Source organism: Neospora caninum, chromosome VIIb, assembly GCF_000208865.1.
Source record: "Neospora caninum Liverpool complete genome, chromosome VIIb".
Classification (NCBI taxonomy): domain Eukaryota; phylum Apicomplexa; class Conoidasida; order Eucoccidiorida; family Sarcocystidae; genus Neospora; species Neospora caninum.
The window spans coordinates 2,445,797-2,461,091 of record NC_018394.1 but is presented as its reverse complement, the minus strand read 5'-3'; the positions used below and the strand labels follow the sequence as shown (position 1 = coordinate 2,461,091).

General features: G+C 53.9%; 1 protein-coding gene across 1 annotated transcript; it reads right to left on the bottom strand.

Moving 5' to 3' along the window:
• Positions 1-7,474: 7,474 nt before the first annotated feature.
• On the bottom strand, positions 7,475-11,986 carry NCLIV_026940 (hypothetical protein; the record flags this gene model as incomplete). Its single annotated transcript, XM_003882889.1, has 6 exons — positions 7,475-8,356; positions 8,994-9,056; positions 9,572-10,125; positions 10,392-10,599; positions 11,293-11,358; positions 11,972-11,986. The coding sequence occupies 6 exons, from the start codon at positions 11,984-11,986 to the stop codon at positions 7,475-7,477; spliced, it is 1,788 nt and encodes a 595-aa protein (XP_003882938.1).
• Positions 11,987-15,295: the final 3,309 nt, after the last annotated feature.

Here is a 15,295-nt window from a genome sequence, read left to right as displayed (position 1 = left end):
CTATGTCTTAAAGTCCAACTGCGTTTGCCTGCGAAAGGAAAAGACTGCTCCTGCGCCGCACTTTTCATTCCCCAGGGAGCAGAACCCATCCCTTCACTCCATAGGTAGTGCCGCGAAGGTGACGGCAACAGTGGGCAAAATAGGAAAGTAGAAAAGTGCTTCAGATGCGCCACCTGAGGTGAGCACCGAGAGATTCCTGCTGCGCTGAAGTACGTTGGTTATCTTTGGTGAGGCAAAAACAGGGAACTGGCTGACGTGGAAAGGTATAGGTGGCAAATCGCGAACGTCCTGCGTCTTTTCTCCTCCGTAGGCAGCATACGCCTGTAGGCAATCAGAAATCATACGTCGTTTTTCTTTTCTCAAAAACAAGAAGGCTCCGTCGAAAAAATATTCAGATCGCTGCTAGTTCTCACCGAAAGTTGTCTTATAGAAAACGCTTCTATGGCGTTAACGAAAGAAAAACTCGTGCAGGGGTGTGGGGAGGCTCCCGCGCCGACACCCTAATTGCCACCAATTTAGAACCGACCCTTCTTCCTTGCTCTTCTGTTCATCTTCTCTGGGTTCTTTGTCTTCGCGCTCCACATTTTTAGCGTCGTCTCGTTGCAACCATTAATAGCCACTTCAGTCTAGACTGAAGAGCCCCAAGCCGCCGTTTATCAGGCTCCTCTGCGCTCGAAGAACGAGGCAATGGCGACTAATAGGGGCGTCTTCGCTTGAACTGCAGAGGATCGACAGTCGGGAAACATAATTGAGAAAGAGGGGTCCGTGCTCAGACACTTCATAAAAACAAAAGTGGATGCCCTAACGCCTTGCAGGCGATGCTGGGACACACGAACCAGAAACATGTGCACGGAGGAGGCATTCCTAGAATTTGAAGCCTCGGTAGTCCGTAACGCCGACATGTCAGTTCTCGGTTTCTGTCGTGTCGAGTTTGCCTAAAGTACCGTCGGATTCTGGGGTACATGTTTTATTCCGAGGTAGGCCTATCGTTAGCATCCAAACTGCATATACAATTTGCTTCATAGATTCACAGATACGTAGATCCATCCACGCACAGATGTCTCCGTAACGGGTTAATGTGTCTCTATGCATCGGTGTGTTTTGGGTTGACTCCGTGCATTGAGGCGCACCAGGTCTGTTGCCCATTTTAAAGGTGAACCTTCAGCTGCTCAATCTTTGATATTGCAAGTACTGATGGTAGGCGTATCGAGCTTCGTCTTGCGAATCGCCTTCCCGGGAAGCAAAGTATACCTTGGTGTGCTGCAGAAGAAGGGGTTGTTAGAATTGACCGAACTTAACAGCAAACACATCATACGTGAAGCCCTAAAGCCTGGATGGACTTCCGGTGGCTAGCGTTAAAAACCAATAGGCAGCGTCTTTCCATTTTCTGCATTTGCCCCGTCGTCTTTTCTACGTTTTTCCCTCTGCTGTGTGCTTCTCTGCGTTTGCACTCCTGTCACTGCCTTTTCTGTCGCTGCCCTCGAATTTGAGTGCGTGAGAAAGTCCTGACCATCGTCCATGCACTAAACAGATCTATTGTCTGTAAAAGCGTGTCTAGAATTAAGTCTGCACACTTTATGCAGCTTTTCGATCGATAGGAAGTTTTCTCCTTTCTCTTCCACTCGAGCCCCTTTTGCTTTTGCCCACACCAGCTGGGCGTAGCCCACGAGAACAGGTCGTCTCTCTCCGGAGACAGGCGTTTCAGAAGTGGCAAATAGACCAGAGATCCTCGTACGCTTTCTTCAAAGCAGCGCATTTTTCCGGCAACGTACGTATATGTCCGTAATGAAAATATTTGACACTACCACATGTTTGCATGTCGAAACGAGCATGTGGAGACACGACAGCTTGAGGCCTGCCTGTGCACCCGCGGGTGTCTCCATGCAGGCTTTTTTCTGAACGGTGTATTGCGGGGAAAGGGGTTTTAAAGCAGTCGCCTCATTTCTTTCTTCCATCTTCATTCTCCTCTCGTTAAGTTGAAGGCCTGAGATACCTTGCCCAGACCCCGTCCTTGTTCACACTCACACCCCCACGGACGGTTATCGCACGCTCCCCCGGAGGGGTAAGAAGCCGAAAGGGGGTACGAGTTGCATGAGGCTGCCGTGAAGACCCAGACCTGTAGCCAGCAGGACTGTGAGGCGCGAGGGCGAAGCTCTACTTTCTTCTGCATTTCCTCTCTTTATCTTCAAGGGAGACAGCTCTGAAGACCTCCTTCTTTTGACTCGAAGGAAACGTCACTTTGCTGGTCTTTCCAGCACTCGCCCGAACGCTTTTTCCTGCCACTCTGTTCGCCGAATTAACAGCGCCGTGGAAGTCTCGCGCGGTCGTCTCGCGCAGCACGCCTTCCGGTGTTCTTTTCCAGAGAAAATACTTCAGTCAGCGGATACTGCTCCCTCGTCATTTGCTTCTGCTTGTGGAACTGTCGACGGACGTTCTTTTGCCAGTTCTTCCCAGGCATGCGGCGCTAGCCCACGTCCGGCGGTCTGAGCTTGTTCACCGTGGGGGAACAGGCTGCCGCCGGCACTCTCGACTCCAATTTTCCCATGTTCACGAGTCATTTGTTCTTAAGAGTTTTCAACTGCCAAGGAAGGGCTTTCCCCGGGCGATGCGCTGCAACCTCCCGCCGTTCCCCCCCTCTGGTTCGGCTCCTGAGGGTGGACTTTTCTAGTCGCTCTGGCTCGGCATCTGTGCCGCCTCGGTTGGGTACCTTCGCTCGGGATTCGCTCTTTGGAGCCTCCCATTTTTTTTCGTCAGCGTCAACTCTGTCGCCTTCTTCCTCCCGCGCGTCTAACCGCTGTCTCCCCCAAAACTTGACTCCTCAGTTTAAGCTAACAAGTCCTTTGTGTTGTTCACATAGGTATCACTCAAATCGAATAAACAGAGACAGTATAGTTCCTAGGATACTGCATATGACTCCAGTTATGAGACACAGACAAGCGAGTTCTTTATGATGGCAAAAGGCTTTCCCCCTCACGTCTTTTGAGGCACACTGTCACAGCAGAGGACATTGCTCAAGTTGACGGATCCTGGACTGGCATTCCCGTCAGTCGTCTCGTCGACGGGGAGAGAGAAAAGCTCCTCGGTCATGAAAAGGCCTCTCCACATCGCGTTCCGCTGTTAAGTCTGGTCTCCCGGTTCGCAGCTCCTGGCCCCGCCGTCTGTATCGGTTGGACTCTAGAGCAGGAAACCATAAACGTTTACAGACTTTAATGCATACGTTTCGCGGTGGCGGGACACTTTTCAAAGAATAAGTTTTAAGGTCGTGTTTTTCTTCGCCCGAGAGCACGTCTCGACAGACAGGTTTTTGTCCAGACTTTTTCGAAACGGTAGCTGGTAGATGTCGAGTTGGTTTGCCTCGAAATCAAAGTGCTGTGTACCTGAAGGCCTGCAGGCGTAGTTCCGCGTCGACGTCTCCGTCCATATATAAAGGCATCTGCGCATCCCGGTACCATGCTGGCGTTGAAGAGAAAGGTTCCATCGCCTCAGGTGTGGCCAGGCGACGGGGAGCATCCCAGGCCGAGATCTCCCTGCTTGCAAGTCATGACTCCATCCTGTGCTTCTCCACATCCTCCTGGCGCTGCACGTTGCCGCCAGGCAGAGGGCGGAAACGGTCAGAGTGGTGCGCAGGCACATGCGGTGCTCTCTGGACCGTTCTGTCCGAGCGATCAAGTTGGCAACTCGCCGCCTCTGTACAGGGTCTCCTATTCTTTCCCCCCACCTGGCTCTGACGCTTGTTTATATCAGCCGGCGAAACGACTTCGGTATTTGTCCAGTGGCATAGCGGCGAACGAGGGACAGGCAGAATGTGAGGGAGCGCATCATCTTGGAGGAGCTGGAGAGATTTTCACGTCTTCTGTCGCAGGCGAACGAGAGGATTGCTCCCCGTCCTACAACCACTCTTCTTCTTTACCCGCCTCTACTTCTGCTTTTTCTTTGCAGTGTCCCTCTTCCCTGCATTCTGCGTATCCCCGTGAGGGCCCGGTGCAGGCTGCCGCTCTCTTGCACAATGGAAGTGGAGAATCTTGTCATCTCGACGTGAGGTGCGGCGAGGCCCATGTTCCGGCGGCGCGGTCAGTTCCGAGTCACTCTCCCGCGGGGGCCTCTTCCATGTGCCAGAAGCCAACTGAGGCAGTCAGCGGGAGACCCAACGGAAATTCCTTTACAGCGGATTTTCATCCGAGTCCGCATCGTGCAGAAGTGTGCTCAAGTGCTGCTGAGGACACCGAGAGCGCGACGGATGTCGTGCACAGGGATCCAGGATCGGGGATGTCCGCTGAAAGCATGGACTCCGAGGGCACTGAAGAAGACAAACGAGAACAGCAGAGGCGGCTCTGGACAAGTGAAAACGTTAGCATCGGCGCACTTCTCTTTGGAATGTCGCTTTCTCGACGACGTACGAGTCGAAGAATTTAACGCTCCCCTTAGTCAACAAGGGTTAATGGACAAGCTGCTGCACTCATATCGAAATATGTATATATCTATCCATATGCCTGTCCATCTGGTAACGAAGCATATAGATCTACATGTCAGTCTGCAGGGATTGAATTTCTATACAGGCTCTGTTCCTAGTGTTTGGACAGAAATGTGGATGTGTGCATATTCGGGTTTCCACATATCTCCTGGCTGTTAAGAGGCACGTCTACTTGTACAGGTCCACAAGTATACATGGTGTGTCTACCATCTATGTCAACTTGATTCGTGCCGAGCCCCCACTGAGGTGTCTTTTTCAAGAGCGGGAGTTCACTCTCCCTCCACCTGATAAAAAACAAGTGTACTTGGAATGACTGTCAGCGGGGCTGTGCCGCCGCATTCTCTCTGCGGGTCTACATTTGGACCTCCCACCCTTTTCCTCTTCCGAGGGGAGCGTCACAGATTTTCCGATGCTCAGAGGATCTCGAGGCTTGGGGAAAGTGTGGGGAACGAAGTCAGAGTAACCAGTCGAGGATCACACGCGTCTTCGTGTCAACCTCAGTCTATCTTGGAAACATTTTCTGTAAAGAGAGGGAACGAGGGGTTCCCCTTGCGTCTTTTTGGACATGCCTCGAGCCCACTTTGAAAGTACACACGGGTCATCTCAGAAGGCGCCATGAAGAGAACGGCCGATGTGCTTCTGTGCACACCTTTTAACATTTTGAGTAGCTGCGCGATATCACGTCCCCCGAAACGGCGCAAGCGTCCTTCCGAGAGGTTTTCCCAATCCGAAGTCGTCTCACGCTGTTCCCCTTCCGACCTGTATGTGGGCATGTGCTCCACGTGCCCGCGTCTACTCATCGGCTAGATTCAGATAACCTACTGTAGGCGATCGTTTTTCCAGTTTACTGCGCATCGTAAGTCACATTGAAAGTGACGCTGGCTGCACAGGAAGGTATTTTTTGTACGGATTTCCTGCACACTTTGCAAGCCTCCCGTAGCCGGCGAACCCGCAGAGCGAAATTCATCGATGGAGCGCTGGCTTCCATTGCCAAGGAGCAAACGGAAGCATCTAAACTCGAAAGAATCTGTTCGGTATGGCTCCATCCCCCGTGTTGACGTTTGAGAGCTAGACTGATGCATACACTCGATACAAGTGGAGGTGGATCCTCCATGTAGGAAAGTACCAACGCAAGCATGCCTCAAAATGCGTAATTATATCGTACCGAATTTGTGTGTGTGTCCACATGCATAGCAGTCCCAATTGTCTGACTGTGTGCCAAGAGGTAGAACGGCGCCCCAAAGCAGCGGTCCAGGAGGCTGACCGCCTAGAAAAGGCCGAACACGAGAACATTCGGAAAGAAGCTGACGAGACAGGTGAGACAGGGAAGTCCGAGAGACCGACGCAACAAAGGGAAGGCTCCGTAAGCGAGAGTGCACACGAGAGGTGCCTTTGGAAGAAAACCGCCATGGCGGAAGAAGAGGGAGAGGCACAAGTGCATGCGCGCCACAGTACAAAATTGCCCAGTCTTTGGAATACCTGGAAATGGAGTCGTCGAGCCTATCCTGGCAGGCGAGACCAAACGTCGCCAAATGAGAGGCGTTACCCTCGTTCCCTGTCTCTGTACCCTCTCGCACTGTTACCTTCAGAGTGTCAAACTGTCTAGTTCATTCGTGTTTCCTTCAAAACCTGTGCACGGGGAGCGAAAGGTGAAATGCACCCATGCGCCCGCAATATAGCTCGAACGCTCTCAATGGACGCTGACGACACAAACCCCCCGTGCATGGACGCATCCTCTCTCTCTTTGCCCCTTGCGGCACTCCGGGTAGGTCCACGTTCCCTGTGGGCACCGTTGCTGGGGCAGACAGTCCATTCTCACTGCTTTCAAACCCGGTGGACGCAAAGAGCGGCGCCGCCAGCTCTACCTCCCAGACGCCTTCCCTTTTCTCCCGCCGGGTTGTCGACAGATCGGCTCTCCGACGCCGTTGATTCAAGTGGTTAAGTAGATCCGCAAGACCTTCAGAATCTGGGACCGGCAAATCTGCAGGAGTCACACGGAAAACAAAAGTGGGGGACAAATGCGCGCGTTTTCACCTTCAGCTCCTCCAGTCTTCACTCACTTCGCGCCTTCGCCACCTAGTAGCCCCCCTCTCGCGAAAAAACTCGTGCGTACAGGGGAATCAACAGAAAGACGGGAAAACGGGTGTGTCGCTCGGCCCTATGCGTGTGCTGTCAAGCGCCTCACAACAAACAGCGAAAGGCCGGCAAGTCGTCTTCCGTTGGGAAACCCAGGTATTGCTAGGTCTGGGCAGGGGTTTGGTTTCTTGTACTAAGAGGGACACGGGTCGATGCCGAGGTTTTATTTTTTGAGATCGTGCGCAGCCCTTCTGGGCGCGAGGCATGTGCGACGGTCTGATTTGCGAAGGATGGGACAACAAAACCTTTGAGCCCATGATCTGCCGGAGTCACGACCAGTCTCTGGTTCGTCCGCATGCAGACACCGGTCTAATCTAAAAGCACGCACCGACTCTTTTCTGCGTTCCGCGACGCCCCGCCCAACACACACATCCTCTGTGCTTCTCTTGCACAGAGCCTGCGAGCGATTGCGGGTTCAAGACAGCCGCTGTTAACTGGGTCTCTTCGGAGAAACAGGAAAGTTGAAGCGCGAGAATTCTCGTGTTTTCGGAGCTGAGCTCGGGTGTATCGGAAAGCGTGTGAAGGAAAAAGAAGCGCGACCCAAACCCACCGGACAGTTTTCGATCTGAAAGGCACAGCGCATGCACGTGCAAACGTGGCCGCAGGGATCGAAGGCAGCCTGAGGACAAACGCCGCAGCAAACAACAGGACGGGTGGTGGGAGGGGCGCGGGGCGCGCGCGGGAGAACCCAGACACCTTTGCGACTGAAGTCGACACAAAGGACTCGAGCCGCTGAGGAAAAAGCCAAGACCGAAGGCGCTTGAGGCTGCTGACGCTTGTGGACCGGCGCCCCGCCGCGCAAGACGTGAGAACAGGGGAACATCGAAACTGGGAGAGACAGAGGCACAGGCAGAGGACGACTCCACGTTAGTCGCGAACGGTCTGATTCGCACGCAAGGACCACTTTGGGCAGAAACGAACGGGCACGGTGAGAACGCGGGGCGCCTCCGAGCACGGAAAGTCTGAATCTGAGACGAGAAAGATCGAGTGACAAGAGACTCCTGGCGCGGGCGCGGACGCAGTCCCTACTTCATCTGGAGAAGTCAAGCAAATGACACATTTCGGAGCGGTTATGTACTTTGCACTCGAAGGGGAAAGAAGAGCGAGGGTTCGGGCACTCGGGGCGAGCGGATCGGCTCTCTGGTTTTCCTTTGTTAGGTCCAGAGGAACCGCTACCCCAGAGGAGGGCGCGGCCTCGGCTGCAGGCGCCCCGTCCGTCGCGCCTCCGCGTCGGTCCCCAGCCGTGGGGGCCTCTGGGCCCGCTGTCTCCTCTTCCGGGCCCCCAAAAGGGCCTTCGCGAAGCCGAGGAGACGAGGCGGCCGGGAGGACGGGGTGAAGTGCGCCTCCTCGGGCGGGAGGACTCAGGCCTGGATGGCAGTGCCGAGCCGGGGACGAGGAAGCGAGACCGCGTGTGTCTGCTTGTTCTGGGACTGACGCGGGAAGAGAGGACGAGGGAGGCGAAAGGCCCGACCGCGCCTGACTGCTCGCAGGTGGGGCATGGGAAGGCGAAGAAAACGGCGGAAAAGGGAATCTGCCGATGCCCCGACCCGGACGCGAGGGCCCACCTGGCGGCGCCGCAGACCCCCCAGAGACCTGAGTGCGAAAGAAGAGCCAGCAAGCGCGATCGACCGAAGAGGCTGGTGCAGAAGCCAGAGCGAAACGGACGCTGTGGAAGGGAAGGAGCACTGGGAAGTCACTGCGGGCCTCAGGGAACGGACCGGCTGGGACGGAGAAGACAACAACGGGGGGCTGCGGCAGTGACAAGAAAAACGGCACGTACCCAAGAAGGCTGCTATTCTTCCCTAGCTTCACCTCTGTGAAAAAGCAGAATGGAAAAAAAAGGAAAGGCGAGAATGGCATAACCTCCTGACTCTCGGTGTACCACAGGCCCCGATGGAGTTACCTTTATTGAGTAGGGTGACCGGTTCGCCTGCGCGTCCAAGCACAAGACACCAGTGCGAACTCGGTTTTGCTCCGAGTGGGGAAAGACGTGTTCGAAAAGAAGACAAGAGGCGATCGGGGGAGAAACCAAGGGGTGAGAAAGCCGATCGAACTGGCTGACTGACGTCGCTGAAGTTGACACTACAGGAAAGGTCGGCCAATGTAGACGGTGGGCGCAATCGGACACTGCCTCGTCTTGCTTCTTGGCTCGGCGTTTTTTCGGTGTTTTTCAGGATTTTCGTCACGCCTCGCTGTCCTCCCATGAAGAGCGGGGAATCAGCCGTGCAGCGTATCACCCCAGTCGTTTTGCGGGCGACGCTGAAAGATGCAGTCAGATTGAATGTCTTCTGTCGGAAGGCTCGTAGACGAAGCGAGCGAAAGTTACACCGCAGAAAAAGAAAAGTACGATGCAAACAAAGAGAGCGAGAAGTTGTGGCTGGCGTACCAGTTCAGGCATTCCAGGTCCCTCCCCGACGAGGGGCTCTGCGTGCTGCGACTCAAAGCCAGGCTGCAGGCGAAAAAAACACGAGGAAAACAGGCGACACGGAGAAGACGGGAAGTGAGGCAGCAGAGCGACGCCTGGCAGGAAGGGTCGGGGGGCCCGCACAGCCATATCTGCTCGGAACGGCACTGTCTGGGCCTTTACTCGGCTGGTGGAGGTGAGTGTCGAAACCCGAGACAGATGAAGCAGCAACCGGATATCAGTCAGTTAGGATGTCTAATCACGCCCAGCACAAAGGGACTATGACTCGGAAGAAAGAGCAGCCCGTGCGCTGCCATTCCACGCCCCCGTCGGTGCGGAGTCAGCGACGGCCAGCGTCGGCAACGCGGATGTCGGCAGACGAAACACTTTTGTGTCGCCGAAAGAAGGGACAGATGCAATGCCTGCAAAGGGATGGGTTGGCGGGGCGACAGGCAGAGAGCGACGCAAGACCTCAGGAAGCGACACACAGGGCGCACAGGTTGCAGAGAGAGGCGGGTCAGAGAAGGCGGAGCAAAGCGAACGTGAGCAAAAAGGCGTACCTCGTCAGGCCGAGCTGGCGGTGAGACATGCGCCTCGTGTTCAGCTGCTGACAGTATCCGCGGGCGATCGCCTTCTTCCGTACCAGTCGCGCGAGGGTTGGACGCGAGGTCAGTATCGGGCGGGCACACTCGCCTTCGCCGCCCTTCTCTGGGATGGTCTGCCTCGTTGTCGTCTCCCTCTACGCCGATCTTCTCCCCTCTCTCTGGGGACGTCCTCACGCCTAAATCTTGTTCTCGCCCTTCGACATGTCCTGGCGTTTCACCTCGGATCTCTTCGAGCAGGTTGGCTCTTCCAGCTGGCCCACCCTCCGCCGCTGGTGCGCCTACACTCGGTGAAGGCGGAACTGACACAGGTCGGTCTAGCCCGCGGGACGCGCCGAGAGGCGGAGGCGAAAGAGGCCCAGGCCGGCTGTCGGCAGTCGCTGAGGGTGCTGCGGGGACCGCCGGAGGGACGGCGGGCTGTGCAGACCCGGCCGCGACGACAATCACAAAGTTCTCCTGTTCCGTCTTTCTCTCTTCGTCGACTGGGCCGAAATAGGGGCGCGCGCGCATCTCTGGGCCCCGACCGACGAGTGACGAGGAGAGAAGCAGACAAGCAACGGGGGACACAAGGCACAAAGTGTCTCGTGAGGCAAGGAAACCCCGAGAAGAGGTCTCAGAAACGTGCGGGACAGGAAAAGGAGTTTCCATGGAGAAGAGAGACAGGCAGTGCGCGGGCAGCGCGAATCGTAACACTGGCGGGAGAAGCGCTGTGTGGAGGGAAGCGAGGAATATCGGCACGAGAGGGACAAGAGCGACATGTCAGCGATTTGCGTCTTACCGTGGAAGCATTTGTTTACTGCGGAAATGAGTGCACCGAGCTGTTGATGAGATGACAACGGTGTCTCTCGCGTGCCCGTCTCGCGCGGTTTCGGGGTTTCCGATGTCACCGATTGAATGCGAAACGCCAGACAGTAGCCGCCTGCGGTCGCGTGGCTCTCCACTACCATTGCTGTTCCATGCTGACTGTATCGTGACAGGACATGTTTCTGTCCAAAAAATCCAAAACAGACACAACAGCTCAACGGAATTTGCGGAAGTTCAATCCTAGAAACGTGACCCCAGCGGCAGTGCTTAAAAGAAAACTCCAATCGCGTGAAGCTTCCAGATGCACACCGGCCAGGCTGCCGCGAGTTAGTGGATATGCGACTGCTGAAACATACAGAGAGGAACTTCTTTCTCTTCTTCTTGTCTGTTTTCTGGTGATGTGCAAGCGAATGTTGTGGTTTCAGACTTGCACGCCGCGATTTGAAGTGCAGGGGCCTGCGCAGGCGCGCCGGCCGGCATTGCGCAGTGCACAAGAGTGAGAGAGCGGGGAATCTGGAGAATTTCCCTAGTGCAAGAGAGACGGCGATCGACCGGGGATGAGAAGTGGAGACAAGTAAGGCGTGAACGATGAGAAGTGCGATGAATCGCGTGTCGAGCTGAGGCGAGAGACGAGAGAGCGCTAGATGAGCGGGGGCAGACGCCTGCCAAAGAACTCGCCGTTACCGGAACGAGCGCTTTTCAGGCAGTGGCTCTTGAACGTATGAAGGGGAAAACGTAATGAAAAGCATTGACATTCGCATCATCTGGAGACTCCCTTGCTGTGTTTTTGCCGCCGGCTCGCCCTCTCTGTCTTTTGACAAGCATCCGTCTCTCGTTTTCTCCCCGCCTCCGAACATCTGAACGCGCGTACTCACCATCTGAACATACGGCAGGCTGATGTTCATGAAGGGCGTCTGATTCGACACCCATAAAATGCGATACTGAGGCATAACAAGCGACAAGTCACGGGCGAAGCAGACAGCAATGTTTCCTTCGCAAGTGTGGACCCAAAAAGTCCTTTCGGCGACTTCCTAAAGTAGCGCGCTCTCGATCGCTGGACAGGGCCGCCTGCGGAGAGAGCGTCGTCGAAGTATAAACGGGGGCTGAATGCACCATGTCGCAGTAAACTGAACAGATTTCTTGAACGAAGAAAGGAAACACGAAAATAGAACACGCGAGAAGCAGCGAGCAACGAAGTGGGAGGAAGATCGCCTTGCGGCCCGTGTAAGTGCAGGACCGCTTGCCTCCGTCCTCTTCAAGGATCCGGGCGAGCAGGAGGTTGTCGATGACTTGCGACTCATTCCAAAAAGCACAGAATTGCGCGTCTACCCATCCCTATATCCTAGGCATTTGAGTGACACCATGCTAGCCTGAGATGACGTCGACTAGACTGTGGAGTTCGTGCTCTTCAGGGGAGACGCCCCCGGGTTCCAGCCGTTTGCATGAAACAAATGGACCTAGCTTTCTGCAAGAGCGATTCGCATATTCCCGCTGAATGTAGATAATCGCGCTTCGTACCAATCGGCACAGGTCTTCAGGACGTGCTGGACTTACGTTAGTTACATACATTTTGCCGGGGTACGCGGAGTGCTCTGTCAGACTGTGACAGCTTTCTACCTGCAGAAAACGGGAGAGAGAAAGAGAAGGGGGCAAAAGCGGGGCAAAACGCGTCCAGGGTAGTGAAGAGGCTGAAGGGAAGAGGGCCGTAATTCTGTGCACGATAACGAAGTCAAGAACGAAAGGAAACAGACAAATCACTTCTTGTCACACGGAGAGTAGACCCTTGTTGCTATATCTCAAACCACGCAGGTTCATCAGGCTTTTCCCTTCCCAGACAGAGCTTTTGCAACATGACGGGGAAAGGCAAGGAAAAGAAACCGAAACAGCTTGTCGGGTATTAGAAAAGAAGCAAAAGAAGATCGAACAAACGACGACGAACGAAGAAAGAACGCAGGGCAGGCAAAGCGACTCAGAACATGGGGCGCAGTGGACAGTGAAGAGCAAGACATAGCAAAAAGTGCAATGGGTCGAGCGAGAAATACGACAGCAGGCAGACACCTACCCCGCGCGTGCAAGCAAGCAATCTTTGTACAGAATGCCCCTTGAGGGTAGATAGACGCATGAGGCTCACCAGCAATTTCCTACACGTGCTGCCTTATCCCGCAGCAGACTTGTACCCTACCACACCCATGCATAACCATATGTTTACAAATATATACTATATATATATATATATATATTATATGTATGTAGGTGGGAGACACAGAGCACAAACGGGACCACGGCTGGGAGAGAGCTATTTGCCGTGCTAGTTCTTTGGAGTATTTCTTTCTCAGATGCTACAGTGCTCACAAATTTCACGATGCGCTCGCCTTGGAGTAGGTCAATCTCGCCCCCGTCGGTCACCACTCGTCCATCTCGGAGCAAAAGATCCCTGCACGCATGCGTCAGCACCGTGTGTAAACACATACATTAGAAGGAATAGCTATGCGTAAGCACTGAACCTTCGTGCTTACTTATACTTGCATACACGTATCTACAGTCGGTATTGCTTGCGGAACACGGAGCGTTCAGATACTGAGTCGTAGAATCCTTGCCTGCGTCAGACACGGAGTACTCTTTTGCTGGATTACTCGCGAACATGTGTGGGTTGGCATTATTTGTCAGGACTGTGATGACAAGGTAATACGGGATTTGTGTGTGTCTCCAGCGGCTGACCCCCGGCCGCGTCCCAAGCCATCTCTCTCGCGTCACAAGTGTCTCGGTAGTCTCTGCTACTAGCGCCAAGAGCGGCGTTCCCGGACTCGTTCTTCGGGAAACCACCTCGTTCTGTGAGCGTGTACATATACGTACCTATCCACAAATAGAATATCGAGACAAATGTGCACAAAGAATTGAAGCACACCATGAACAGCAGTCGGTGGAAGGAGGCACTGCACTATTTTCGAACAAAGACGGACTTGTATATAATTGTAGCTCGGTATGATCGAATTGCGTCCTCCATTTCGCTGAACAGACTGTACGCATGATCTGCGCGAATTGCGAAGGAAAACTCAAACCTCGTTGAGTTGAAGCGAGACATCAGGTGAAGAGCACGAGTCTTTCCAAATGTGCTGCTCTCTGCCACGCTATAGTGGAGGTACGTCACACAGTGGAGTCCTGGGGGCGGAGGGAAGGAAAGACAAAAAGAGGGGAACAGAGGAGAGAGAAGAGGCAAAGGAACGACAGAGAATGAGAAGGGAGGAGTGGGGTAAGAGCAACGGCATTCCGACAACCTCCAGTGGTTCGAAAGGGCCAAGAGAGGCGAGAGCGGGGGAAGCAGTGGGGCACGAGACAGGAATAACCCGGGATAAGAAGAAGCAAGACATGCGAAAGTGTCGACCGACCGGGAGCAAAGAGCGGACCAGAACCGTGTTGCAGCTTTGTTCATGGACCGTTAACACCATGGCAGGTCGGAGAACCGTTCTGCTAACGAGAAAATGACAAAACGGGTATCCGTGAGGCTGTGTCCCAGCGTGAGAAACCAACCGCGTGTCGTGTGTATCATGTGGAGACGTTCTGTGCCTTCATCTAACAGGTCGGCCACAGATTGTGCCAAAACAGTGTGAATTTGCAATGTTTAAAACAGAGAAAACCGAACACTCTGATTCGCGTACATCGGGAAGGCACGAAAGGAGACTCTAACGAATCACTCGTGTTTACGTCTGTCGAACCCCTGGCTGGGCGCCAACGCGCTATTAATTTCTCTCTCGCTTTGACCAAGGCTCGAGCTTAAAACGAAAATGAGTATCTTCGTTCAAGTAGACGTATGCAGACTTACAGAAATCTGTGGAAACGTGTGAATGGATGTATATGTGGATACGTACAGGGTGGAAGTGCTACGGAACGGTGACTGGAACACAATGGGCGAAGAGGCTCTTACCAATACTGATGTTGAGTTTCGGCACATAGAGACAGTACCATATGACTCGCAGATTGGTGATTTGCAGGACACCAATTCCATTGTCTCCCTTTGTGTCCTCTACTTTGTCAAACTGTTTCCGCAGCACTTCGCCTGAAAAACACAGTGTAAGTGAGCAAATGGGGCCACAACAGAATGCTCATCGCCGCCTATGAGCATCAGCTTAGCCGCGAATTACATCTGGCATGGATGGACTCTCTAACAGCGCTTAAGATATTCCTCGCAGCATTTCCTGCGTCCTCGGGCGAGGAGACTGGACAACGCAGCGACTGTATGACACGCACATCCATCCAGTGGATAACATCGTCAGTGGCGCAGCGAGGAGGTTGCGTTAGTGAGGTTGCAGGAGGGGTGGAGATCCTACACGTTTTTCCGCAGTTCGGATTATGTGGCATCGTTAACAGCGAACAGCACCTGCTCCAAGCTCACGTTGACTCCAAACGCTAGTAGATCCACCAACTGTTTCACGTTGGAAAACGAAAGAAAGATTCACAGAGTGTGAAATCGATAGCAAAGAACCACACTGTTTTCGGGCTTGGCTGAAGCTCACAATGATAGATCGTTGCGACGAACAGGTTCCTGACGTGCTCTTCGGACGCGAGTAATTCCAGGTTCTAGATGGTACGTGAGAGCTATGACCGAGAGTGGTAAGTCCTTTTTTTTTTCTGTGTATACCTTTCCTGTTTTGGGCTTGGATCGACTCGGGTACCTTCGCCATCGGCATTACACAGAACGCCTCTTTACAGATTGGCCTACGAACGAGTTCCTCTCTTGGCCTCGGGTGAACCTCAACAGACATAGGTAAACCGTGCTTTGAAACTGCGGGCGGATGAATCAGGCGAATTGCCATCCGAATTTGAGTATTCTGGTTTGTGCTTAGGAGGCTGTTAGAAGTCTAGGAGTGCCTACCCGGTCGA